Below are 25,889 nucleotides of genomic sequence, written 5' to 3'. Positions count from 1 at the left end.
CTCAATCTTATGTTAATTTTTAATGCTATGTGACTAATTTAGTATTCTTATTTATTTTTGCTCTCTGAATACTGAAAGATTGGTGTACTTGTGACTGTACAATACACACAGTTCTTGCTAAGAATAATTTAGCCATCACCTTCAAAGCCCCAAATCACTAGCTGATCTTCAAAGTCAAGCTTTTGGCAATGCAAACTGAAGTATAAATCACTTGAATTCTGTTCTCAGTAAAGGGAAAACCAGAAACTTACTAGGAATGATGAATAGTTCCAAAAAATCCCTGTGAGAACGAACTGAATGTAAACCTTATTTTAACTATAATCTGGTAACAGCTAGGGAAAGACTCCAAGCTTTTTTCCTGTGACTCCATAGCCACAATTACCATGATTAACATAAATAAGAGGATCCAAGTAAAGCTAATTACAGTAATCAACAGTTCTCTGCAAAAGGGTACTTTTGCAGGTTTTTTGCTTCTAAGAATAACACTTATTCAAAGAGGTTTTCCTTTTGACTCCTCAGGAATGTGTATTCCTGTGGAAAAACGCCTTTACACCAAGGGAAAAAACCAAATGTATTTGCATGTCTGAGTGTGTGTACACAAAACAAAATGTGAAATTGAAGATTATTTTTAGATTCAAAAGTGGAGATCTGAGTGTCAAAAGAATTAGCCATTTTCTTTTTCTGCTTCTCAGGTTCCCACCTAGTCCTGCTCTGAGTATGTTCTTCAGTTCTTTTTTTGTCATTAAGGGTGGAGAACAACAGTTTCATTTGCCACTCTGTGTGAGATGAGTGAATCAATATATTGGTTTTGAATTACCAAAATATACCTTTTATTAGGACTGATAAAAAGAAATTTGTTTAAAATGTTTATCTCCTTGCAAACAGCATTCTGTTTTCAAGCAGTGTGTTACCTGCGATGAAATTCTGAACTGGGATATGGATAGCTGTTTTCCTTAAGCTTTTTCCCATGGGCAGACCCATTGGTCTTTTAACCAGAGACTTTGCTGTTTTGTCTTCTGTTTGATGTGCTTGATTCAGGTGTTCCAACATGTAATGTCAACAGTGTGCACTGGTAATAAATTGCACGTAATCTAAGCACCTGATTCTTCTTGTACTTTTACCACTACAGCTGCTTAACTATTGCCTTCTCTGGCACCAGGCGTGCCTCTCCTTGCTTTCTAAACGAGACCTGACACTAGTCATACTGGTGTGAGAATTGGAGTGGCGTGCCAGCTGGTGCATCTAATTTGAAGGTCCCACTGAAATAAATCTTCGATTTGTGTGGGACACTAGCAGGAAACTGGCTTTCCAGTCACTGTCTACTCAGGCACACTGACGTTAGCAAACCTGTCTCCATCACTTCACAGTGCAGAAGCTACTGAAGCAAAAAAGCATACGTGCATCAGCGTGCAATTACAGTAGTTTCTGTATGGTGCTTTCCACTGTCTTGAGTGGACAATGAGAGGGAACGAGTCAGGTTTAATCAGCTGTGACCAAAGCTGGAAGAAATATTTCAAAGCACAAGAATTCTCAAGTTAACGTGGAAATATGGCAGGACTTCTAGGGTTTCTGTTGGGGTAGGTGAACTGAAATGCCATGAGATTTCTCTTCTCTTTCTGGACACCCAGTTCTTGATTTCAAAGACTGCCTTTGAAAAGACAGCGGAAAATTGCCTGGCTTTGTTATCTCAGAGGAGGCTCTGTCTAAATCTGTTCCTGTCTCCAAAAGAAGATGTAAGACGTGTGCTCTGCAGGTGCTTTGGAAAGTCATGGCTGAACCCTGTGACTGGGAACCTTGGACAATATTTGGTGTTGCAGTAACTTAAACAGACTTGTCTTTGATGGTAATGCTGTATCAGGATGCAGTCTTGACCTGCAACTTGCCTTTGAAGGAGGCATTCTACGGCTCTAGTCTCTGACACACCTGCCTGGTGTGGTTCTTTTTGAAAAGACAGAAATCGTTGATCACATATGGTCCAGCCATGCTGATTCCCTACTTTCTTGTTGAGGCATGTGACTGTTTAAAAGCAGAATGTGTGTTTGGCACTGACATTGATTACAATCTAATTCTCGCCATATTAGCTTTAGGTGTGAATGTAAACAGTCATCTACAAAGCAAAATCACCTTAAAATTTGGGACGTTATTCTGGTTGTATCCTTTGAAGACCAACTTTAAGTGTTGTCTGTTAAAACAGTTGGGGATCCTGGAGAAGGTGACAGCAATAAAGTATGATGTTTCACTCTTTTCTAGGTACACTTAGCAGATTAGAATGGGCATGCCACAAACATGATTGCACAAATTTAATGGAAACCTTTTCTATATTAATTTAAAATAAGAACTTGAGACAGTATGAGGAATATTGAGAGATGATAGGAACAGAAGGATACACTTTAAATAGAGCATTGCTCTATTGTTTTCCTGCCATCCTCAGCCCTTCTCCCTAAGTACAGTACTTCCAGGATGTCTCCACCTGTTTTGGAGAAAAGAACATACAAGTCTCTTGTCTTTATTGATTGCAGTTGTTTTGCAGTTGGATGGCTTAGTATGCCAGCTATTCAACCATATTACATTTATTCTGCATGGGAGAGTACAAAATTGATATTGGTTTTAGGCAGAATACCTTGATACAATCTGTAGAACAATTTATTACCTTCCAAAGCTGTCTGGGTTAAATTTTTCTGGTGACCCTACAGCTGCAATCCACACAAGACCTTAGGAAAGAAAAGAAAAGCTAACAAAGTTGTGTCTCTAATGTTAACACAAGTCCGGATGAAATAATTACTCTCCGGAATATGAGGCCTTAGCCACCAAGTATCACATTTTCTTATCATGGATAATTTTTCATTAATTCCTATTCCTTCGAACTCTAGGTTGAGAACATGAATTTTACTTTCTTTTCTTGCACTAGGCATGACATGCTCTTGTTCTTAGGGGCTCGTAGAGACTAAATAACTTGGAAAAAGCATGAAGAGAAAGGAAAAGTGGAAACAACACTTCATAAGTGCTAAACATCACAAGATTCCTATAAGGGAGATAGACGAAGCTCTCATTTGATGTATAAAGGCAGTCATGTATTCCATTGATGGTATCTAGGAACAGTTTGGAAGTCTTCAGAACCTTCTGCTCTAACTGTTGTATTTGCATCTTGTTATATCTAAAGTATCAGCCAGGATTTAAATAAATTTCTTTGTTCTTTGTCTCCTTCCTGTTTCACTTTAACCTGCACTATCTCTTGCTAGCTATGGCAGAACTGACGGAATTTATGTAAGTTCATGCCATTATCGCTGCATAGCAGGATTCAACTCCTGCATTTGCCTGTAATTCCTCTGTGAGTACTGCTTTGACCACTTCACAGGCTGCAATTCTAGGTTAAGCAATAGCACATTTAAAGTTTATTTGTATGGAATCAGGGGGAAAAAAAGAAAGGAAGGTCCTTGATGAATTTGGGTCTTCCAAGAGAGTTCAGAGAGTATTAGCTTGAAATAAGACGATGAAGGGCTAATATTTTCTGGTGGCTGCAAGATTTGACATTGTTCGTCCTTATTTTTCGTCCATTGTTCGTCCTTTGCCAGGTGGCTTGGCAAAAAGCTGAACTCTGTGATATTGCTACCCATGTTAACAAACACATTTCATTTTGTGTTTGGCCCAAAGTTCTCTAATAAAAGGTGTGTCACTTGCTTTCCAGCTAAGAGTGGCATGCAGCATCGATTCTGTAGTCTATAAACTTACTGCAATAGTCATGGAATTGGAGAAGAATTACTGCATTCTGTCTTTTGCAAGGGCAAGGTCTGCCAAGGTTGTGTCAGTGAAAGGACTTTGATAGTGGGATACATAAATCCAATAGCTAAGACATAGTCAAGGAGTATGTGAAATGAGTGATATTTGTTATAAAACTTAAAGAAAAGTAATTATGTATGGAGGAATAGATTCAACTGCAAATTAGAAAACCTATATAAAGCACTTTGAAGGAAAAAATGTCTGGATAAAGGTCTATACTAAATATCTCTGTACTTCAAGGAACTTTTTCTCCAGACTGGTTTGGAGAAGAAAACACGTGAACAGTACAGGCAAGAAACACAGAGGAGGTAGGGGTATCACAGGAAGATGTATAATAGATCTGGTTCTTCTTAGGAGAATGTAAGGTACCCCTCTGAAAACATCTGTTAGTTTGCCACTGTGCCTTTCTTGGGACCGCATTTTCATCAACCAGAAACAACATCTTGACCAAGACCTTACAGAATAAGATTCTGGCACCTGTTATAGTGGATTTTATTTCCTAGGTGCCATCTGACTTTGTGGCCTGTGTCACTAAATAGATTCTGCCTTCTAGAACTGCTCCAGCTTAATAGCATAGCTTTAATGCTTTCCTCAAGTATTGATTAGTCTGTACAGCCTGCTCAAATCTATGTCCAGGGCTGGCTGAAAGGTTTAATCTTTTCTAAGACCACAGCTGTAAGAACTGTTGGGGGCCCTACCCCTTTTCCTGATGGCTGGGTCTCCATCTGTGATGAATTAGGGAATTCCCACAGGGCACCAAGGCTTTGAGGCTGCCTATCTCTTGGAGTCCATTTCATTTTGGAAGTTCTCTCTCTGAAGGAGCCTTTAGGAGTACTTGTACTGGCACAGAGGTGTTCTGTTGGTTTCATTTGGAAACCTGAGCAAAGGGAGATCTTTGAGCACTTTCTAAAACTGTGCCAAATGTTCCTCTTCACAGGCTCTTGCTTTCCTCTTCTTGGGTTCAGCAGTTCATTACAGTTTATTTGGGAGGGTGGTATATGTTTCCTATTTTGGCTCTTCTCCTGAGGATTTGTGACACAAAGCAACCCACATACTTTCTCTGGTTCCTTTCCCCCCTTTTAAGATGAAGTTAGTGTTTGTAAGCATAGACAGAGATGTTTAATTTATAAGCACAACAACTCTTCAATAGATAAGCATAGTCACTGAGCCTGCCTTCATCTTCACAATAAAGAATGTCAATGCAGTGTGTATAGTCACTGTTTTCTTCTTTTTTGCAGATTTTTATTGCATTTGGAGAACTGTTTTTATCTGTAAACTGGGCTGTTGTGACGGACATACTGTTGGTAAGTGCTTGTGGAACTATTTCCTTATTTTGAGTTTTTCAGCTTTTCTCATATTGTTCGTAAGCCTGCATCTTGGTGGCCAGAAGGACCTCCGTCTTCTAGGAAGAGATGAATGAACTCTTACTAAGAATACCCTTATTGGTACCCTGCTAACGTTAGGGATGTAATCACATGCCACAACGCACTGCTGTGCAAAGATGCCAGTAACAACATAGGTGTGGTGGTGCAGTAGTCCAAGTGCATTGTAAGCCCAGAAAGGAGATGTACTGATCTGGATGAAACTCATGCAAGTGGAACTATCTAGTGCTCCTGGTACCCACACTAGTTTGGCTTTTCTGTACAGCTCTGTATTGTTGGATATCTGCCAGAAAATGGTCTGCACCAGAAAGAGGGTCACTTTCTGTCTATAATCAGAGATTTTCTATTTGTGCTCCAAAGGTTTGAAAAGATGATCCAAATGAGGGAAAGTCAATATTCTGTAAACTAAAGTTAGTGAATCCATTACAGTTCATCATTCTGTGAACTACTGGCAAGTTCCCTTATTCCAGAATACAGTGCAGATAAATTCCAGCACTTGCAAGTCCAGTTCATAAGTGGTGCTATACTGCCAAAGCGTTAGGCAAGCAGCAATGCTTATGAGACTCTTGGGGATTCCAGGACTGACGACACAAGCCCAAAGAATAGCAGTGCATTATTTCATTTGAATTCTGTCATCAGTAACTTTCTTTAGAAAGGAGTGATGTGAAAAGCACGCGTCTTGTGGCACAGTTAGTCTAGGTATCAATAAGCAGCTAGTTCTTTTTATCTTTGCAAAGGCTTTTAGGGTTAGTAATTTTTTAATGCACTTGAATTTTTACTCAAAGGAAAAATTTGGCAACCTTTGGTTTATGCTGTAGCTCCACAGTCACTAATCAGTGTCTGTGTAAAACATGGGATCGATATTGTTGTTACTATCACTGAACTACGCAGATCATCACAGTCTTATGAAGTAGTTTATATGACTTTTTAAAAAAAAATCCATAGTATGAACAAGCTGAATATAGTTTATCAGTCAAATAAGCAAAGAAGTGGTCTACCTTGTTCATATCTAGTAATCAGACTGCAGAAAGCTGATTTAAGTACCAAAGCCAGAGCTATTAAAATGATTGACAATCCTTTTGTTGCTACCCATGGGCATAAGACAAAGCATTTAAATTGGCACTATCCTTTTCTACAAAGAGTACTGCACCACAAATGAGACCCAGACTCTCTACTTTGAAGAATCTTCTTCTGTGGGATCACTGTGTTGCAGAACGGTGAGTGTGACTGTAACCCAAACACTTTAAGCACAATGCTACCTGAGAGACAGAGAGTCTTGAGATAAGTGTGGCACGGGCAAAATGCTGATGCAGTTGGTACTGATAGAAGGCAAAGTAGGGAAATTGTGTAAAGCCATCAGGACAAGTGAGAGAAGACACAAAAGTAAGGGCAAAGCAGAACAGAAATCTCTGACTGTTTCCCACCCTCGGGCTAATGATGGAAAACCAGTAGCTGAAGAGAGCCTAAGCAAGAGTCACGTGAGCATCTTCCATTTTATGTAATAGTTTTCCTTCTACGGGAGCTCAAGTCTATTTGCAGATTGCTACTGCAAACTCCACTGTCATAATAAATCTTTCATATAAGAACCTCAGTGAATGCATTAGTATGTAGCACAACATGCAGTGATGCACAATAACATGTCACAAGAGTTTAGGACAGTAAAGAAAACTTGCAGCCTGTGGCTCATGTGGAACACCGTTGCCTACAAGGCTATCATCATTGCTTGCTACCACAGGAATTGAAAATTTACAACTGAGGTTGCTGTCACTATGGTCTTAGTTGCTCAGATATACAACTTGCTTAGTATTCCTAACAGCTAACTAAAAATGAGTAGTAGAAAAGCTCAGCAGAGATAAAAGTCTCTCTATTACAGTCTTCCATGTAAAAGGATGTGAAAGAATATAGCCAAACGCTGAGCACTGTCTAGTGACAAAATGAACTAGCTGTGAAGCACTATAGAACTCTCCTTCCACTGACTTGACCTTGCCTTGTTGACATGAGCCTGTTTATCCTCACACTTCATAGCTTGAAGAATCTTTCTTTACATTCTGATTGAGATGAAGGAATGAAACAACTGATATTTCATGGTTCTTCAACAAAGCACTGCTGATACTGGCTATTGCATTATGTTCTCAAGTTACTGTTTCATGGTACTGCTCTCTACATGTCAGTTTTCTGCACTCTGGAATTTTAGTTTTAAAAAAAACAATTGCAGTCAGCATTAGTGAATTGGTTGCCTGCTTAAAACCTCAGCCAGCAGCAAGAGGGCTTTGTTTCTTCTTTGACTCTCAAAGAATGGCCAGAAACCATTATCCTATGGGACAAGAGCTGTAGCCTTGAAGCAGTGAACAGGTGCAGAGAAACTATCACTGGTCCAAATTGAAACTTTTTATTAGCTTCTATTTCAGTTTATTTTGAAATCACTGGGTTTTTGCAACAGAATCAAGTACTATTACAATTAGCATTCTTTTTACATCAGTTGAGGCACCATTGAAGGATTTTTAAAATGTTTCTCAATTTACTTTTCTTTGAACTCCTACATCTGCATTTTAATTCTCTCCTCTGTCATTGTTAAAGAGGAAGGTGACAACACTGAGTTAGATACTGTTGATATATGATGGGGAAAGTAAGGCAGGTGATTACTGTCAGCTCTTTCCTTCAATTCCTTTCTGAACCCAAACTGCAAAGTCTGCAAGGAGCTGTGCTTTCATTCAGTTCAATCACTCAGGTCTCAGCCTGCTTAGGGAATGATGCATCATATTGCAGCCTGCAGGAAGTCTAGTGGGAGCGTCATTGCCATATCCTGGATCCATGTAAATCCAGAAAAGGAGGAAGTTCTTGTCTCCCAAGTGACTGCCACCCCTCATTTGTATTTATTTTAGAAAATGTTGGGTTTAGGTACAAGCAATATTGCATCGATTGGCAACAAGTGGGAAGGTGAAAAGTTTGGTGGAGCAGAGCTCTGTAGTGGCGTGTTCCCCCTGAGAGCAGACAGTGGATTACCATGAATGTGCTTCAGATTGGATCTGTTGAATTCTAAATGTTACTAATTGTTTTATCAGAAAAATGATGGAATTCAGCTGAATCTGTGGATGTCTGCTCATTCAGTGGCAATCTTATTTGGGAGTTGTGTTTCATCCCGCTGAAAACACATGGGTTCAGTGTATTAGTGCTATTACGTTGACTGAAGGGTGCCATAGATAACGACAGTAATTTCTCTTTTTTTATTGTTTCCCATGTGAACTGGTAGGATTTCTGATAATGTGGATGGATTTGCTAGCGCATGTTCTTATTTTGCCATGAAAATGACTTTTCTTTCTTCTCACATGGCACTACTAGCCAGACAATGTAGCTAGGAATTCATTTATCCTGCGACCTGTGGAGCTGAAGACAAAGGAAGATGCTGACTGAATGATAAGGACTTTCTTCCTTTGTGGCTAATACATCAAGATGCATTGCCTGTAGCAACCTTTGTGCCCCTTGTTCAGCTGTAAACATGAAGGTATCTACTGTACAACTAGTCATAATGTGCAAGTGGAGAAGTGCTGTAGCTGCCTTGCTTACAATACGCTGGCTTACTGGGAGGCTGTACGTGGAGTGTCCCTTATGAAATACGTTTGCCATCTGTGAGGTAATGGGACTCTGTCTTTTAGGGTTTTGGCAGCTAATAGCATAGGAGATGCGGGAACTGGAAGCTAATATGGGGATTGGGAAGGCCACCAACATGTCCCCATCTTTGTTTGGAAGTGCCCTGGGAGGTATAGGAGCGTTTACCAGCCTGTCTGTTCCATCTGCTTTTTTAGCAGACAACTCTGTCACATAGTCTGCAGAAGGATGTCTAAAACCTCCAGGGACACCACGACAGGGTTTGCAAACTATATCTATTTGGGGCACCCTGCTTATCTGTCAAGGCATCTGGACTGGGATCTCCTAGGAGATGACAGTGTGTAGGATGTCATCTGCATCACTGACATGGCGTGGGTAACTGGGCAGTCACTGTGGACAGGCAGGATGCTATGGCTATTTCAAAGTCCCTGTGTGTGGGAGTGTTTGGTTTCTTCTTTTCCTAGTGAATCCTGCAGTGCCTTGAGCTCTTGCATATGGTTTCCATTGTGCAGAAGAACCTGAATAATAGCACAGGCAGAGTTTGTATGAGCCTCGTAACTATAGGAAATGTCCTGTTCTTCTCTTCCATTTTTCTTGTTACAGCTTTGTTCCATGTGTCTCTTGTAGTTACAGATACAAGAGAATATGGTAAGGAAGCGGTGCAGGGCACTGAGAGAGCGGAAGTGCACTTACCTTTTCTCATGCCTGCAGTGCCCACAATATATTAAGTGCATAACAATATTTGATTTGTATTTCTCAAACACAGCCTGTCATTATCAATAAAAGAAGAGAAATCTGAGTCTAGGACAGATAACATGATATCCTTGGATAGCCAAGAACTGACAGTCTCCAGTCTAGTGCAGTCTGTCATAGCAAGGTCTACTTCCCAAGCTCAGAGTTTTCTACTGTAGTTTCTTTATCTCTCTTTCTGTACAAGAGCCTGTTCCCAAAGTGCAGATGCTCAGCTGGTACTCCAAGCAGGTTCTGAGAGAAAACAAAACTTGGGTAGACTGCATGCCCTCAGGCCAAAGTGTGCCATGACCAAAGTCTAGGCCAAAGTGTGCCATGACCACAGTGAGGAGGAGCTGTTGGACTGTTCCTTCATCCCATGGATGACAAAGATTTCAGCTTCCAGATCAGCCAATCTCACATGACTCTCTTCTTACACTGGCAGGGGACTGGATGCAGTGCAATGGCAACATGACATTAAAGTGGTTTTCTGTAACTCTGAAGAGATTTCCAAGACATCCCTGTTTTAATATTTAGTATTGTTGAAGCACTCTGTCTAAATATGCCTAATGAAAAGTAAATGTTCCATCCATGGTTAGAAAGATCTACTTTGGAGAGACTAGGAATGGAAAGGGATACAAGCTAGCTGTATGTGTACAAAATAAGGAAGGAGGTTGTGTCTTTTAACAAAACTGCATTGTATAGAGTACTCCTACTGGGTGCAAAGATGCTGTTTTAAGATATTGAATGATTTGTGTATCCAAGTTTGTGGCCATTTCCGGCTAAAAGAGGCACTGCCAATGTGGACTGGTTCTTTACTGAAACTGGTTGCAATATGGGGTAAGCAGGATCAAAAGGCTCCCACTGAGTGGAATGGGTTATATGAGCTTTTGAGAAACTCCCTCTCTGAACAGAGGAAATCTGGCTGTAGAAAAAAGGACATCACTGCTCATTGCTGTGTTTCTGGCATTCCAGCAGGGTGTAAGGCATGTTGCTGCTTAGAAAACCCTGCCTACAAGAAGGGTTTACTAGGCAGAGATAAGAGGACAGATAGCCAAGTTGGCTATAATTTTTGCTAATTGTATTGGGGAAATCTGTCTGTTTTCTTTCTCATTTTAGATCAAATGCTCTGTTAAATCTCAATGGGATTCATAGCCTCACTTCCTAAGGAAACAAGACTTACTACAGTCTGTGTCTGCTTTCTCTTTAAATTTTGAAACCATGGATTTCAACCAAGTTTGATAAAGAGTTAGGCCCCTCAGGAAGACCCGAGTTCATGCAGGCCTTGTGAAAATAGGTCACCTTGCTGAGAAAAATTATCCAAATTGGCACCCCCCAGAAGAGCCGTGTTTTAGGGAAAGACTCTGCAGCACAAACATCTTGTCAAACATGAGAGAAAATGGTAGAAATAGGTTTGTGAGAGAGAGACGTATAGCATGAAAACCATAGCAATGGAAAAAGCTTGGCATGATACTTAAACTACAAGATGTAAATCGTGCATTATTCTATGAATGGGTTTTTATTAAAATAATGGTTTTGAGGTGTTTTGATTCATATAGAATCAATCTTTGTACCAAGAATGTATGTCCTGCTAGCTCCTGCAGATGGGGGGCTGCAAGAGGGAAAGGAATGCAGTGCTACAGAACCCTCTGTCAATCCACCCCTGAATGCAAACCATTACCTTAATATAGCTTATTGTCCTTCCTCTTTCTGCATCTGTGCTATGGATTTGTAGTTTCAGTATAGTTAAAATGCTGTAACTTACTGGTATGTATAGGTCCTGACTGCATGTGGCACTGAAGTATTTTTTGCTCTTATTCTCACAAGAGTAATTAACCTTGGTGTCTTGGACAATGTTGCTTCCTTACCCGCCTGTTTTAATGTCTATTAATGGAGTTCCACCCACCCTAAAGATGTGGCATTGATGTTGCTATTGTGATATAGCTACATCTTAGTGGTAGGTAAATATTTTTTGATCTCGTGTTCTGAGGCCTCTTTAAACACAAAGAATGTTAATAAAACTCTAAGTTAAATGTGAGAGCAGGATCTTTTTTGTCCTTCTAAACCCAACTTGTCATGCATATTAGTGTTTCTTTGAAGACAGCTATAGAGCCACAATAGCTTATATACCTTGAGTTTGTCTCTTGGTAAAACACCAGTCACCCTGTTAATTAGTGTTTGAGATACCCTAAGTGATGTTCAGATCAGTTTCCAAAAAAATCAAGTTGGGGTATAGAGGAGCAGGAGGATATTAAGCATTTTGTCTCTGATATAAGCAAGTGGTTGGAAAACAAAGGTATGAAGGTTTAAAATTGCTTCTGTCTCATTCTAACTGTGAATGCTTTTTTGTGTAAATGTATTATTGAAAGAGAGAGACACAAATTATATAGAATCCTACTGTACTTCTTCAAGCACAGTTGATCTTCAGCAACATAGACATAAAGCCCTTATTACCCCAAAATGACTATATTTCATTTTAAAAAATAGTTTTAATCTATGTGATGCTTTGCCATGTTCTGGATGTGCACCACATCTTCTTCTTCAGCTTGTTATTTAAACTGTGTGCATGCAAAAGCATATTCATTTTGAGATATTGTTACTAGATTAGCTGTATCTCAGGTGCTATCCAGTTACAAGCAGCAAACTTCTACCATCAGAGCTATCATCAAAGCACCATCAGCCACTTCTGGTCTGCCAGGTTGGGTCCCCTCCCTCTGTCTTCACCTGGTCTGCAAGGTCTCAGCTGACATCCTTTATATCCATGGCAGCTACTTCAGGTTCCAGGTACCCCAGTTGCCCCCAGCAGTCTAGACCATGCCTGCTGACACAGTGTCATAAGAGATTTTTCTCAGAGGCTGTCAGTGCTGAATCTCCTTATTAGTAAATCAGCACAACTGGACGGGTTACTGGTTGGAGGTTTCTCTTAGTTGCATGGCCAAGTGAATCTGTACTAGCTGCTGTGAAGCTATGAATGGACGCAGGAGAGTCATGTTTTTCTGACTTTATTGTCATTCCCCCTTGTGTGTTGCTTTCTTGAATGTTTTTTTCCTCAACAAAACACCCAGTGTACCCTTTTGCTCAGAATAACTTATCTGTCTCCAAACTTGTAAACAGTGTTTGAATATGAAATATATAATGAATATATTAATCTCTCTAGGATGTTATATAAGTAGTTGGCCATTCATGAGCTTCACTCTGTTAATATTCATTCTCTTGTGGGTTGTGTTTTGTTTCAGTATGTTGTGACACCAAGACGGCAGTCTACAGCTATTGCCCTGCAGATTTTGGTGAGCCATTTGCTGGGAGATGCAGGCAGCCCATATCTCATTGGGACTGTAAGTGAATTCTCTGCTTATTGAGCTTTCCTTAGGGTAAAACTTTTAGAAACTGAAAGACAGACACTCACAGATTGTAGGCACTTCCTGGTCCAAAATTAGAAGTTACTTGAATTGGTGACCTTGATACTAGAATACAGAAAGACATTTTTCTAAACATTTTTACATGCATGCAGCTTCTGGTCCTGTGACACTGCAGGTATGCAGAATATCATCCTATACCTGTAGGTGTGAGTAGTTCCATGCAGTGTGTAGAAATTTATTTTTATTTTAAATTTGCAAACTGATAAATTTTTGAAGGTGTACATTTTTGCAAAGACAGTGTCATGGGTATTGTACTTGGATTTAACCACTTTCTGCTAAGTTTGTGAGGAGTTTCATGGAAATCAATCAAATACCATCTTATATCTTGAAACCTAAAACTCTTAGTTCAAATCTTAAGGTTTGAAATCTTGCAACTAGTCAATGCTCTCTTGAAAATCAGAACAAGAGTGACTGCAATGGTTGCCTTTTGATACTACTTAGCATTCAAAGCTCTGGTCTCAAATTACCTTAACGTTGGATTCCCATATTGCTTGAGCCCTAATTTCTTTGCCCTTCCTACATTTATTTGATCTTAGGTGCTTCTGGACCAAGCAGCCTAGTACTGTTCTCCTTGCAGTTCATTTGTTTTAGTTCCAGTGGACGATATCTGTCAGTGTTGTTTCCTTCCTTCATTATTTTTGATTTAAGACACAGTAATTCTGCACACAGTAGCTAACCGATCACTCACTTTGATTTTTCTGCTTTACTGGACATGGGAGAGAGAGTGAGTCGTCGTTGTTGTTGTTTTAAAGTTTTGTTTAGATGGAAGTTTATTTTAAGAAGTTCAGCTGGGGAATATCTGTTCTTTCTTTGTCACATGTTAACAGTGTTAGGGTTAGACAAGGCCAGACAGAAATGCCCGAGTGGAGCTGGGCCTGCAGGCACAGCTGCTGCTGGTCCAGCCAGCCAGGAGATCCCCCTTGTCCTCAACTGGGTGAAAACCAGAGTCTCAACTGTGTAATCTGTCTGGCAGAGAAGACAGCCGTCTCTCCCCGAGATTCCTCCTGCTGGCTCTCTTTTTTTTGGCAAACGAAGAGATCGCTTTGCTCATTGGTGTGTATTATGAAACTATTGCCCTCGCACTGATTTGGCTGTATGCCTGGGGGCACATGATAACCAACATCCCTGTGTCATGAAAAATGGCTGAAATGATATGCAAAAATGGGAGGTATCTTAAAAGCGGAAATATCTCTTGTGCATTCTCCCTTCTCTGACTATTCTATTGATTTATGCTTCCTGCCTGAAAGATGAAAATGTTTGTATCTCTTACCCACTGTTCTTTGCCATCTTTGAGGCACAGGCAGAATTGAGGCTTCTTGCTGGATGTGCTGCTGCATCCTGCTAGTGACTGTGTGCAGACTACTTCTTATGCAGTACCTTCCATGCAGTTGCCTTAAATAGCAGCTAATCGAAAAGTGCAAAGACAAAAAAAGCTTATCCAGATGAGATTAACCTCAGGTAACCTTGCAACTTTGCCAAGAACAGAGACAATAAATCCATGAATAATACTGCTGTATGTCCAAGTGGGGTCCTATGCAATAAGCAAAACATTGTCTCCTGGAATGCTTCTGTGAACCAATATACCAACACTGCCCATGCCCGCTATTGATTAACCACCAAATCTTCTGCATTTATGTCTTGCTATTGTTTACTAACCTGCTTCAGCTAACCCTTTAGCTTAAAAGCTGGCTGGAGAGTCAGGGAATAGTCTTTTTCAGAGTCTGTTTTTCTTCCCTTGGCAGTCCAGAGATTTTCTTACTAAGCATTTTAAAATTAAATAAATGCATTAGGTTTGTATTTTGGCCATTATGCTTGCTGTAGTCCCTAGGTGCCCATTTAGAGTTGATCTTGCTCTTCTTTGCTTAAACTGTCATAAATAATCATACTGAACCCAGCAAAGGTTGAAGAGTCTCGTATTTGTGTATTTCAAGTCACGTAGCGCTTTCTAACCATCAAGAACAAATGTGAGAATAAAAATGACTGCATTCAACATTCATCTTTTTGTTTATGCTAACAAGAGATTTTAAGTTCCTGGGTTAAATATTGAATCTTACTGAGTTTCTTGAAATCAGCTCTTCCTTCTGTCTACAAAAACAATGTGTATCATTTATAGTTTTTACAACCTCATCCTCCAGTCAGTGCAGAAAGCAGCTGCCTGGTATCTTCTACTTCCCAGTTCCTCATAATGTCACTCCATGACTCCTCGAATGCCTTTTGGCTCAAAAGCAGACTCCACTCTTGTCTCAAACTAATTTCCAGCTCTTCCCTTTTTAATGAGCTTTGCTGCTTGTGCCTGTATTGATGCTAACCCCCTGTTTCTATCCATTGGATGCTGATTAGGGTATAAAGTTATTGAATAACATCAAGAAATTATAAAGGTCATTTATATTGACCAAATGTCTATTCTGTGCTAGCTATCTGGAGATGGGCTAGAAAATGGTAAAATGAGTTAATGTTTACCAAACATCATAAACATTGGTTGCAGTATTTCCTACTCTTGTGACTGGAGGCACTGAAGGTATAAAAGAACATGAGATTCCTTGACCAGGTGGAAGCTGGACAGCAGTGAAGTATAGGCATATTGGGTACTGGGTTTGACAAACTTTGGTACCAGGCTTTTTGTCCCTATCTGCCTAGTTTTATTCTTTTCAAGGACGACATGGTAAACAGTCTGCTTAAACCAAGAGAGGATGATGATATTATCCCAGATTAATGACAGCCTTGTTCACTCCCTAGATCTCCAATGCTATCCAGGCCAAGAATGCTCACTCATTCCAGTGGAGTTTCTGGAGCATGCAGTACAGCTTCATTGTGTGTGCTTTTGTTGGTGTCTTTGGAGGAGGTTTTTTCCTCCTGACATCTTTCTACATTGAGGAAGATCGTAAGGAAGCGGAGCGGCATTGAGGTTTCTATATATCTTTATAACTTTTAAACCTGTATCTGATTGCTTTCCTGTTTGTACACTAGCTATCATATCGGCTCTGTAAAGTTAAAACACAAATGTCTGCATTATGTTAATACCACGTTAGTTTATATAAAAAAATAAAGGCAAAATCCCAGCAGCGTCTCAGATTAAACAAACCTCCCATATTGAGCAAAACAGACTGCAGAACACACAAGGATCAGCGAAGTGCTATTAGTGACACCTTCAAAATGCTGCAGTCTAGGGAGGTAATAAAATAGCTTCACTGTAGGAAATGCACCATTACAGACTTCATGGAAGGTGCAGTTCTTTTTCTACTCTGGTCTTTCTGAGTCCGGTAGAACCAGTCCTAGCTCTCTGTAATACTCCTCCCTCTTCCCTGAAAGAAGTCATATTCAAAGTGTAAAAGACTTAAAGAAAACCTCTTGAATTGGACAGAATATTGTCCTCAGTCACCTAGATTCTTACAAATTCCTTCTGCTCTGACTTGGTTTTCTAGGTACCAGAAATGAACTCTGTCTTTCAAATGAGCTCTGGGGCAAGATTTCCAAAGAAGAAAAGAATGTCCTCCCCTTTTTGTTTCCTTTTTGCTTAATGAGATACAGCTAGAGAAAAGGCCAAATAACAATTCCTCCATATGGCAGAAAATCCTGCATACTGACTTTTTTGGATGCTTTTGACTGCGAGTCAAAAATTGCTACTGCATTGGCATATGGCAGCCCTCCCCCATCTGCAAAACAGGCACGAGTATTCTGTGGTGCTGGGGAGCTCCAGAAGGTAGTGTATAGAGCTGTCACAGGCACGACTGCTAACCTAAACAAGACAGTAGCATTTAAGGCAGAACATCTCATGGAGATTAGGAAGCCAGGACTATGAATTCTCAGCAGGATAAGACTTTCCTGTAGAATTTGGAAAATGTAGATAGTACAAGAAGTGTTTTCAGTCGTCTGAAATGACCAAGAGAAGCAGAAACTATCAAAGTCAGTGTCAGATTCAGGAGTGGAGGGTTGTGATCATTTTATATGTAATATGCTAATGGCTTCTTTCTAATCCTTTGAGGCTCTTCAGCGTATCCTCAGGCCTTGGGTAAGTATTTCCTCTCATGAGTGAACAGCAGTAGCTGTAAAACCACTTAAATGTAACGATTCATTTGAGCTCTTATCTCTAAAGTGCATAAGACTTCGGATATGGTATCTGTTGTCATAATATCATGCCAGGTGCCAAACAGGACACGATTAGTGGAGCCAGCTTTCATTGTTTGATGTAATGTAGTTCCCAGCAGCACCTGAAAGCCAAAGCCTGAGGAAGATATTAGCAAGTGAATTGTGAAGTATTCTGAATCTTGCCTGATTCTCCCAGTAAATCATAAGGATCATAAAGCGCAATATCTCTGTAATGACTGTGAATATCTAATGTCATTATAAATAGCATAATTCAGCAACTGCAGGTTTTTGTTTCTCCCTCTCTCTCCCTCATTTTTAAAAATTCTGTTCAGAAACTTGACTTAAACCCAGGTACTGAAATTTGGCCAGAGCTTATGCCATTATGGGAAATAATAGACAAACTTTTTTGTGATACTCAGTAAGAGTACTACATAATTATATCACATTATATATATATCACATAATTATATCACATTATTATGAATTATATCACATTATTATATCACATAATTATGTCACATATCATAATTGTCTTTAAAATAAAAATTGCCATTCTGAAAAACTGAGCAACTTTTTCTGGTTGTAAAAACTAGCCAAAGCCATTATACCGATGACTTTTTGGAAATTCATGTGGTGCCAGAGAACCCATGTCCAACAAGGGATTTTTACTATTGGATATGGACACATCAGCTTGTAGAGGTCCTAAGTGCTTGTCTTAACATTTTTCAGGCTATTTTTTAAGTACCTGGTAGGAATGTTTGGACTGAAACCTCTTGCTTATATTTGGCAGACCTGGTGAAATTTGTAGCATTTTGTCTTCCAGCTAGAAGGAGAACAATTCACTTTGCACCAATGCCTCATTGTAGGATGAATTTGGGAGGTCTAAAAACATTCTTTAAGGACTTAACTCACTGCACACTTGAGGTTGGACTTGCAAGAGTCTGAGATTCGTCTGGTACACTGTTACTGTTCTATGTGTGCTGTTTGATGATATCCACATGGCTCTGGCAAACTGCTGCTTTGTCGAAAAGTTAAATTCTGAGATGAGGTGAAATTCACCAATGCAATATCTTGTACAGCGGTACCTTCACTGGATACCATTTACTGTTACATCACTTTATGCCCAGAAACTGGTGGAAGAGTTCTGTGACAAGTGCACATCAGTATTTGAGGCCATAAACTTATTTTGATTTTGTTTAATTCTGTGATATTTGTTGGTGGCAACAGTGCCAGATCCTTCCTTAGGGTTTTATCAAAATTTCTCAGAAGCTGCATATAAGCGTACCGCCATAAAGCTTTGCATTGTGCTTCGAGTCTCTTGTACACAATATATAGACATGTATATTATGTACAGCCTAATTCTGAAATTATCTGGGAATATTGGTATTAGGTAATGGTTTGTTTTTGGTAAAGAATTCATTTTGTAAGGTAACCTGATACTATGAAAGGTGTTGAGCTTGGATTTACAGAGCTCTGAGGATCAGTAACAGAATCACAAGATTCTACCTCAGTTGCCAAACTCCTGAGATAAAGTTTGCAATTGCTAAAATCATTGACAGCTGCAAACCAGATGTCCCCAACACCACAGCTGATTCCTTGAAACTCAGGCAGACAGGCCAAGATCTTGAGAATAATTTTTCCCATTATTCAGCTATGGTAGGATTTAAGCAGCTTGATAGTACGTATCTATTGGTATGTTCATGATTTGCCCTGTAAACAGATGATCTCTTTATCACTTTTGTTAAGTCAGCATTAATTCTTCTTAAAAAAAAAATTCAGAAACTCTATCTGGAATACTGCAGAGGCACGCATTTGACATATGAGCAAGAGATCCCAAATGCTGTTCTGTAGATGGTACATGAAGTCCGTGACAAATTCATTCCTACTCCTACTCTCTGTGAATGTCAGCGCCTAGAAATTAGCAGGATCACACTGACTAGTTGAATTCCATCTTTTCAAATGCTTCTCTCTTTTCTTTGTAATGTAAGAGGAGAGGACTTTTATTTTTGTTAAATTTTTTTCTGCATTTTAGTAAGACTAACATCCAAGCCAAGAGGCAGGATGCTCTGAGCTGTGCCTGGGCCTCCCTGGAGCTGCACTGTCCTCTGCCTTGCTGAGAGCTGCTGACTTAGAGGTCATGCAAAGGTGCAGTGCCTGTGTGAAACAGCCCTGGGAGGCTCTGCCTCCAAAGCAGGGAAACTGTTTCCATCATCTCTTTGGCTCTGTGTCTTACATAAAGATAAAACTTTCTCACTAGGATATGTAAAAGGAGTAGAATTTCTTAAAATTTTCTGCATGTCTTGAATTTGCTTCTTAGCAGGGGGCACCAAATTCTGCACTGAGGGATTAACACAACAGTTTCTTAGTGCTGGAGGGGGCTGTTGTACATTGTAGCTGTTTAAGACATTGCACTTCTTGCATGTCATCAAAAACCTGTATTAGAGAAACTCACGGAGTCTGGTCACACGGCCAGCAAAGAAACAAAAGTTCTCTTTAGGCATCAATTGAAATACCAGTTATTTTCTATGGTTCCAACTGAGTAGAAGTAAGAAAAAAGTGGAAGAAAAAAGAAGTTATTGAATGTGCTGCTCTGTCTAGATGGGAAAGAGCTGCTGCTGGAAGCTGCTGGTTATTGAGATAGTTTGTTCTGCAGCATTCAAGTTGCTTGGAATCTCTGTCCCTTGCATCAAACAAATGACAATCGGACAAGTTGACAAACTTGTATTTTCTGCAACTGTTCATGTATTCTCCTCCTACCCTTAACATTTCTTCTTTGCTCTTTCCAACCAAAATAGTGGGTAAGAGGCACTTTGGAACAGCTCCAAAAGGTGAGATTTTATAAGTCCATTCAGGTAATGATTTTGATCTTTTCCTCCCCTTCCCTTATTCCCCAAAGCAGGGACAGGTGATTGGTACTGACCTTTAGTGCTGTTTATGTGACTGTTTTTTTGAAGAAGTTTTAGAATTCTGCTTGGCATAAAAATTGCCTTCAGAGTCATGATTATTTCTAGCTTCTGCTAAATGCCTGTAAAGGCATCAAGAGGGCAGGACATGTCTAAGATACAACAGTACTATGGCATATAACTCCTTCTCCAGAGTGATTCCTTCCACCAGTGGTGTTGTGTGAGATTGCTATCAGCAGAATTTTAATTGTCAAAGACGTTTTATGTAACTTTTTCTCTCTGTCTCCCTCTCCTTCCCAAGGACGTACCCCTGTGCACTGCTCCTGAAAGGGGTTTTGGAGCACCTAAGAAATCTTTCTGTACTGTGGCTGAAGGTGGGCAGATGGCACACCACAGCTTTCCAGGCTACAGAGTTATATATTCTGTCTAGGCTGCTCCCTCCTAAGAAGAGCTGGTGTTTTATTCCTCTTTGGCCTAATCACTTGTGCAGCTGAATTGTCTGTTGCAAAATATTTTGCAGAACAGCTGTGATCCTTTATAATGCTACTGATGTAGCCATGGGTGTCAAAAGCATCATTTAGCTTCAGAAAAAGGCCCAGGGTTGCTGCTGTCGTTCTGAGGGACCTGTGTTGAACCTGGATCAGTTATGACAGTACCAACCCTGACGGCTGTTTTATTAACTCATTCCTAACTTCCACTGAAGAAGATTTTATCACCTTCATAGCTGGCCTGTGTCAGTACTCCATCAATGAAAAACTGGTATTTTCTCTCCTACTATTCTGTTGCAGAATAATTGGCTGAATTCTGTCTTGCCCGTCTCCCCTCACTTGTCTTCCCTTGTACTCCCTCCATTGTCTAGTGACTAGAGATTTACCTGATGCCTTTATCATTAGGTATATATGTCCTCTTAGTTTAGAATCTGTAGAATAATTAACTGATTACTGTTTAGAAAGTAAGCTGAAAGAAGTAGACACTGTCCACCTGCCAATAGCATAATGTGAGTACAGAAAGGCCCGATCAGCCCAATTTATGCTGTAGGTGACATCATTAGTTTTTTCTTAGCAGTAGATCCATCATCTCTGCTTTTTTACCTTCCCCTCCTCACATTAAAATGCAGATGCAGTGTCTGTTGAAATAAATTCTGAAATAACTAAGAAACCTAAAAATCTCCATCATCCCAAAACCTTTATGGCAAAAGTTCTCTTCAGAGATAGCCTTCTGCTGTTTTGCAAACGCTGTTCACTCTTCAGGCCTCCTTCGAGTTCTGGGTTCTCCTACCCTGCCTGCAATACTGCTAGTTACTGCTGCCTGTGAGGGTACCTGGGACCTGGAGAGAAGTCACCTCCTCCCTTGAGATGATAGGCAAAAAAAAGCAATGAAAGAACAATGTCTGTGGGTCCCTGCCAAGTTATGCTGGCATTCAAGTAGCTGGAACTGGCTGTATTCCATTACAAGAAAGCCACTGGGTTCATCTCAGTTCTATAATTACCTTCATTGTAATCCAATAAAGCCTTGGAAAGGTTCTTAGAAAGCTTTTTGTTTATAACTGAAACAAAGGTTGATATGAAAAGACTCTTGATCCTAATGCTGTATAGCTGACCAAAATTGTGTTGATCTCACTTTGTGTAATTTAATGTTTTCATAACGGTTTTGTTATTAGTATGTAAATTGACTATGTATCCTGCAGTAATAAAATGGCGGTAATTTTGAGAGATTAATGTAAGTGCTGTCAAATCCCATTGTAGAAAGGTCTTTTGTAAATGCACTGTTAAATGTATACAGATTTGGAATGTGACTGAATCCCAGCAGGCCAAACCCTGCCAATGGAGCTAGAGCAGGGCTCGAGAAATGTACACTCTCTCTGTAACATCGGGATTCTATACAATGAACAAATCTGACCTGTACAGGACTTGGCTCATATTGTGGTACTAAGATCTGACTTCATCTGCTCATATACTCTGGTGAGTTTTTTCCTACAGTTAATATTTTTCCATATTATTATGAAAAATGCTTTTAAATGGAATTGAAATGTAAATTCACGCATTCATGTATACAGGTATGATTTTCTTTTCAGTATTTAATGTGTTGGGCAGTAGGCTTGAAACGGATGTAAAAAAGATGAAGGTAACCATTTTTGAAAGTACTGACTCCAAGCTAGCTTTTTAATTCCACCATAATGTACCCTAGTAAGTGGCCTGACTTTTGTCTTTCTTCATTCCTTTTTTTCAAAGAGCCTTGCATCCCTCTGTTCCTAATGAAGGTGGTCTGAGCAGCTGTGTCTTCAACACTCAAGAAAATAATGCCATTTACTTAAAGACTTACTTAATTATGGGTTTAGGAGCCTAATCTTGGACGTCTCATTTTTGAAATATGGGTTGTAGGCATTTTTTTCAGGAATATCTCTATCCTGCTAAATGAAAACATCACTTAAAGAAATGCAGGTCTGTGAGTACTTCTTAATCTGCAGTCTGGTAGATAGCGCAACTGTTAACTTCTTCATAGCTTTTTGCCTTTATAGTTTACATTTTCAGTGAATGAACTTGCTCTTTGTGTGTATTGACAACCCACTGCAGAGGAGATGTCACTGGAACTGGTATGTCAGAGCTGGGAGCAGACAGAGCTGTCATAAAAGAGGACATGAAGTGAAAAAGGACACCTGAGTTCTTGCGGAGAATATTTCCTCAGTAAAACCAGGTGAAAAGATGTTTCTTCAACCCATTTGGATAACTCTGTGGATTCGTCCGGTAGTGGAATAAAACACGGATCACAGTATAAAGGAACAGACTCCCCATCTCTGATTTTTAAGAGCTTTGCAGGAAGGCAGCCTTGTGGTATGATGTAAGAGAGGTACGCGGGTACGAGCATGGTATGATGGAAGAGAGGTATGTGGGTACGAGCATGGAGGTGAAGAGGAGAGGCGATAGAGGAAAAATGCTGGTTAAGCAATCCAGTTCTTTTTATAGTTGACATATTAGTCTGGGTTTTGTGTTAGGAGTCAGTAGAGATGGTGAACACCTACAGGATGGTTAATGGCAGCTAGACAGTGTTTAAGCAATATCTTATCCTAGAAAATTATGTTCATGATCTGATTTTTACCACAAAAGCCTCTGCAAGCCAGCAATCTCTCTTAGTCGTCCCTCCAATTAATCTGGGTAACCTAGGATAATTCATTGGGAATTGCATGGTAGGCTCCTGAGCAAGTGAATTATTTTTCTTTGGCCCTTTGTTTGCCTGGAAGTCATGGAAGACAGAGCTGCTTGCCTGATCTGTAAAGTGAGGAGGCATAGCTCCTAAAGAAAACTGCAGTTCTATTTTTAGAATTGTTTTAATTGGGCATCGGATATGCGTATCTCCGGCCTATTAACCTGGCCACACTGTGTGGTCTGATCCTCCTCTAATAGCATGTGATTAAATGTGATTCATCATCATCTCCACTAAGCGCATGCAAGTGGGAGAACGTTGGTAGTGAAGCAGATGCAGTTATTTTCATACCAGCTGCTTTCTCCTGTAAATTTAGTTTGTATTGTTAAACACTGTCATGTTGTCTGAAGGGGTCTGTGTCTCCTGATTTAGTGCAATGACTAATGTTCTCTGCTGCGCTTTACCAGAGGCTCAAAGTGCTACTGGAAAGGGTGAGGCTGACAGAAACAACAGGACTGAAGCATGGACACTGGTGGCTTTGAAGGAAGCCAGTTACCTGTGTCTGGGAGAGAAGGACATTTTCATGCTTACTGGGGTTACCTGGACTTGCCAACTTTATTAAGGAACTTTTATCTTTCTTTAAAGGCAAGGTATGAGAGGAAAGGGGAAAGATTTACATTTGCTGATATTCCATAAAAAGCAAATGTTTAACCCAAAAAGAAGAGCTTGTTTAAGTGAACAGAGAGATCTAGTAGGGAGCTTGTAACTGCCTAGAGAAGAGGTGTGGCCACGGGATGGGTCTGCTTCGACAAGTGATTGGCTTTTTTGTGATCCCAACAATTCCAGAGCAGACTTCTTTAACTACAAGTAAGTACATTTAGCTTCTTGAGCATTGCAAACTTGCCTTAAAACCAAGCTGAGCTGCCTACTTTAAGGTGCCTGTTTTTCTTGCTGATGTGAGAAATGTCTGCCTGCCAATGGTGCTGCAGAGGTGCAAGAAAAGGATCCAAATGCCTCCTCCTCCTCCTAGCCTTTAGACTTTATTTCTAATGGCCTTGGAAAGCCAGTGTTAAAACTTGTTTGTTCTGAGGCAGCGTTCAACAGAGGGGCTGTAACAACTGATTTCCAACGAGTACCTGCATATGTCAAACATGTTGTACATGCTGAAGGCAATGGAGATTGCCAGAGAGACAGTTAGTTTGAGCTGTTTGTATTTTCTTTCCAGTCAGGCTTTGCTCCGTCCTGTCCTCCGCTAGCCAAAGGCTGTGGCAAGGGATAATGAGGGATAATGTTATTCTTCATCTTCAGGCTTCTTTCCAGCCTGAGATGCCTCACTCTTCTGATGTCAGCTGAGGAAAGGTAAAGGTGCTGGACAAAGAACACACAGGAGACAGGTATCTCAGCCTACTGTAAGCATGTATCTTTGCCTTTTCTCTCTCTTAAGCCTCGGAGTCATGGCTATAGGAAATGTATTATGGTGGCCAGGGAGTGCTGAGAGGCTGAAATGAAGCTGTCACCCGTGTGAAGTTGAGACCTACCACCAGACAAGGCTGGACAAGAACTGGCACTTGGCAAGGACGTGAGTCGGATGGAGAGAGGGCTGGCAGGCGTGCAGAGAAAGCAGTGGAGTAGGAAGGCAGGAAGCAGCTGGCAGTGTAGGAAGAAGTGAGCAGTAATGGGAACGAAGAGGAGGAGGAGTAGGGAATGAGAAATGTCCTCGTTCGTGCACTGATATCCAGCATCCCATTCAGCAACAATGACATTAGGATTTCAAAGAAATGTCCAAATAAATTTGTTCCTTATTTTAATTCTTTATTAAAATAGGAGATATATGTGCATTTTCCCCTCTGGCCCACTGTTTTATTAGCATTACCTTTAGCATCACCCCATGGGCTCTTTAATTCTTCATTCCAAATCTTCTATGTGAAGTCGTCTCAGCAGATCCAATCAGGTATATTTCATTGCTCAACAGTAGAGAGGAAATGAATTTTTCTGATGAGGGGAAAGCATAGTGAATAGCTTGATTCTCCTCCCCAATACCATCTGCATCAGTTTTGTGCTGCAAATGAAGTCAATGTTTTCGTGGGTCAGAGGTGGCTAATTATTCATAGCACTTTCATTTCCAGCAGTAGAGTCATCATATCTCTGCCAATCATCATTCTATTTGGTGTTTGGTTTACTTTGCATTGCTCTTAGGTTTGCAAGTCTAGCTGCTATCCAAACTTGTACTGTTCTTTGTTGCTTTTCCTGGGCTACTGCCAGTAGTTCTCTCAGCTTCTGAAGAGACCGACAAGAGGACTTTGGCACCAGTATTGTAGTTTTCTCCCATCTTATGAGATCATGTCTGTTTAAAAAAGAAAGAAATTGGAAGGAGGGAAGGGTATAACACTCAGTTCACTTGTAACTAGCCAAAAAAACCCCAACTGAGTAGTATTTCACTAAGATGGATCAGTGTCATCCGTGGGTTTTTTAATGGCAATAGAACCCTAAAGCCCAGAGAAGTGTATTAGTCAAGGCAGAGCTGGGATTTGAACTTGACTGTCTTAACTCTTAGGCTGGTATGTTCCCTGCTAGCGCTTAGTGCTTCCCTCTGATGAGTGTCCAGAGCTCACATTGTTGCAGCAACCACAGATGGGTTTACAAGTCCTTTAGGCTTGTCCCTTGCAGTTTTGCCCTTGGATTTTACAGCACTGTTCCTAATGTAGATTAGAAGAGTAACTGAGCGATACAGCCCATTCGCTGCAGCAAATTGACTGATGGATGGGTAGGGATGGAAACCCAAAGAAACTATGATCCAGCCTTGCATTTTCATGTAGTAGTAAGGTGCTCTTTGCACAGACCTGTTT

At 40.3% G+C, this 25,889-nt stretch overlaps 1 protein-coding gene across 1 annotated transcript in view; it reads left to right on the top strand.

Moving 5' to 3' along the window:
- SPNS3 (SPNS lysolipid transporter 3, sphingosine-1-phosphate (putative)) overlaps positions 1–15,817 on the top strand; it is a 29,111-nt gene extending 13,294 nt beyond the window's left edge. Inside the window, exons 9-11 of the mRNA XM_072882017.1 lie at positions 5,016–5,081; positions 12,731–12,829; positions 15,650–15,817. Coding sequence (XP_072738118.1) covers positions 5,016–5,081; positions 12,731–12,829; positions 15,650–15,817 — 333 coding nt within the window. The remainder of the gene's footprint in view (positions 1–5,015; positions 5,082–12,730; positions 12,830–15,649) is intronic.
- Positions 15,818–25,889: the final 10,072 nt, after the last annotated feature.

This window comes from Ciconia boyciana, chromosome 17 (genome assembly GCF_034638445.1).
Source record: "Ciconia boyciana chromosome 17, ASM3463844v1, whole genome shotgun sequence".
Taxonomy (NCBI): Eukaryota; Metazoa; Chordata; class Aves; order Ciconiiformes; family Ciconiidae; genus Ciconia; species Ciconia boyciana.
This window is presented reverse-complemented; position numbering and strand designations above follow the sequence as displayed.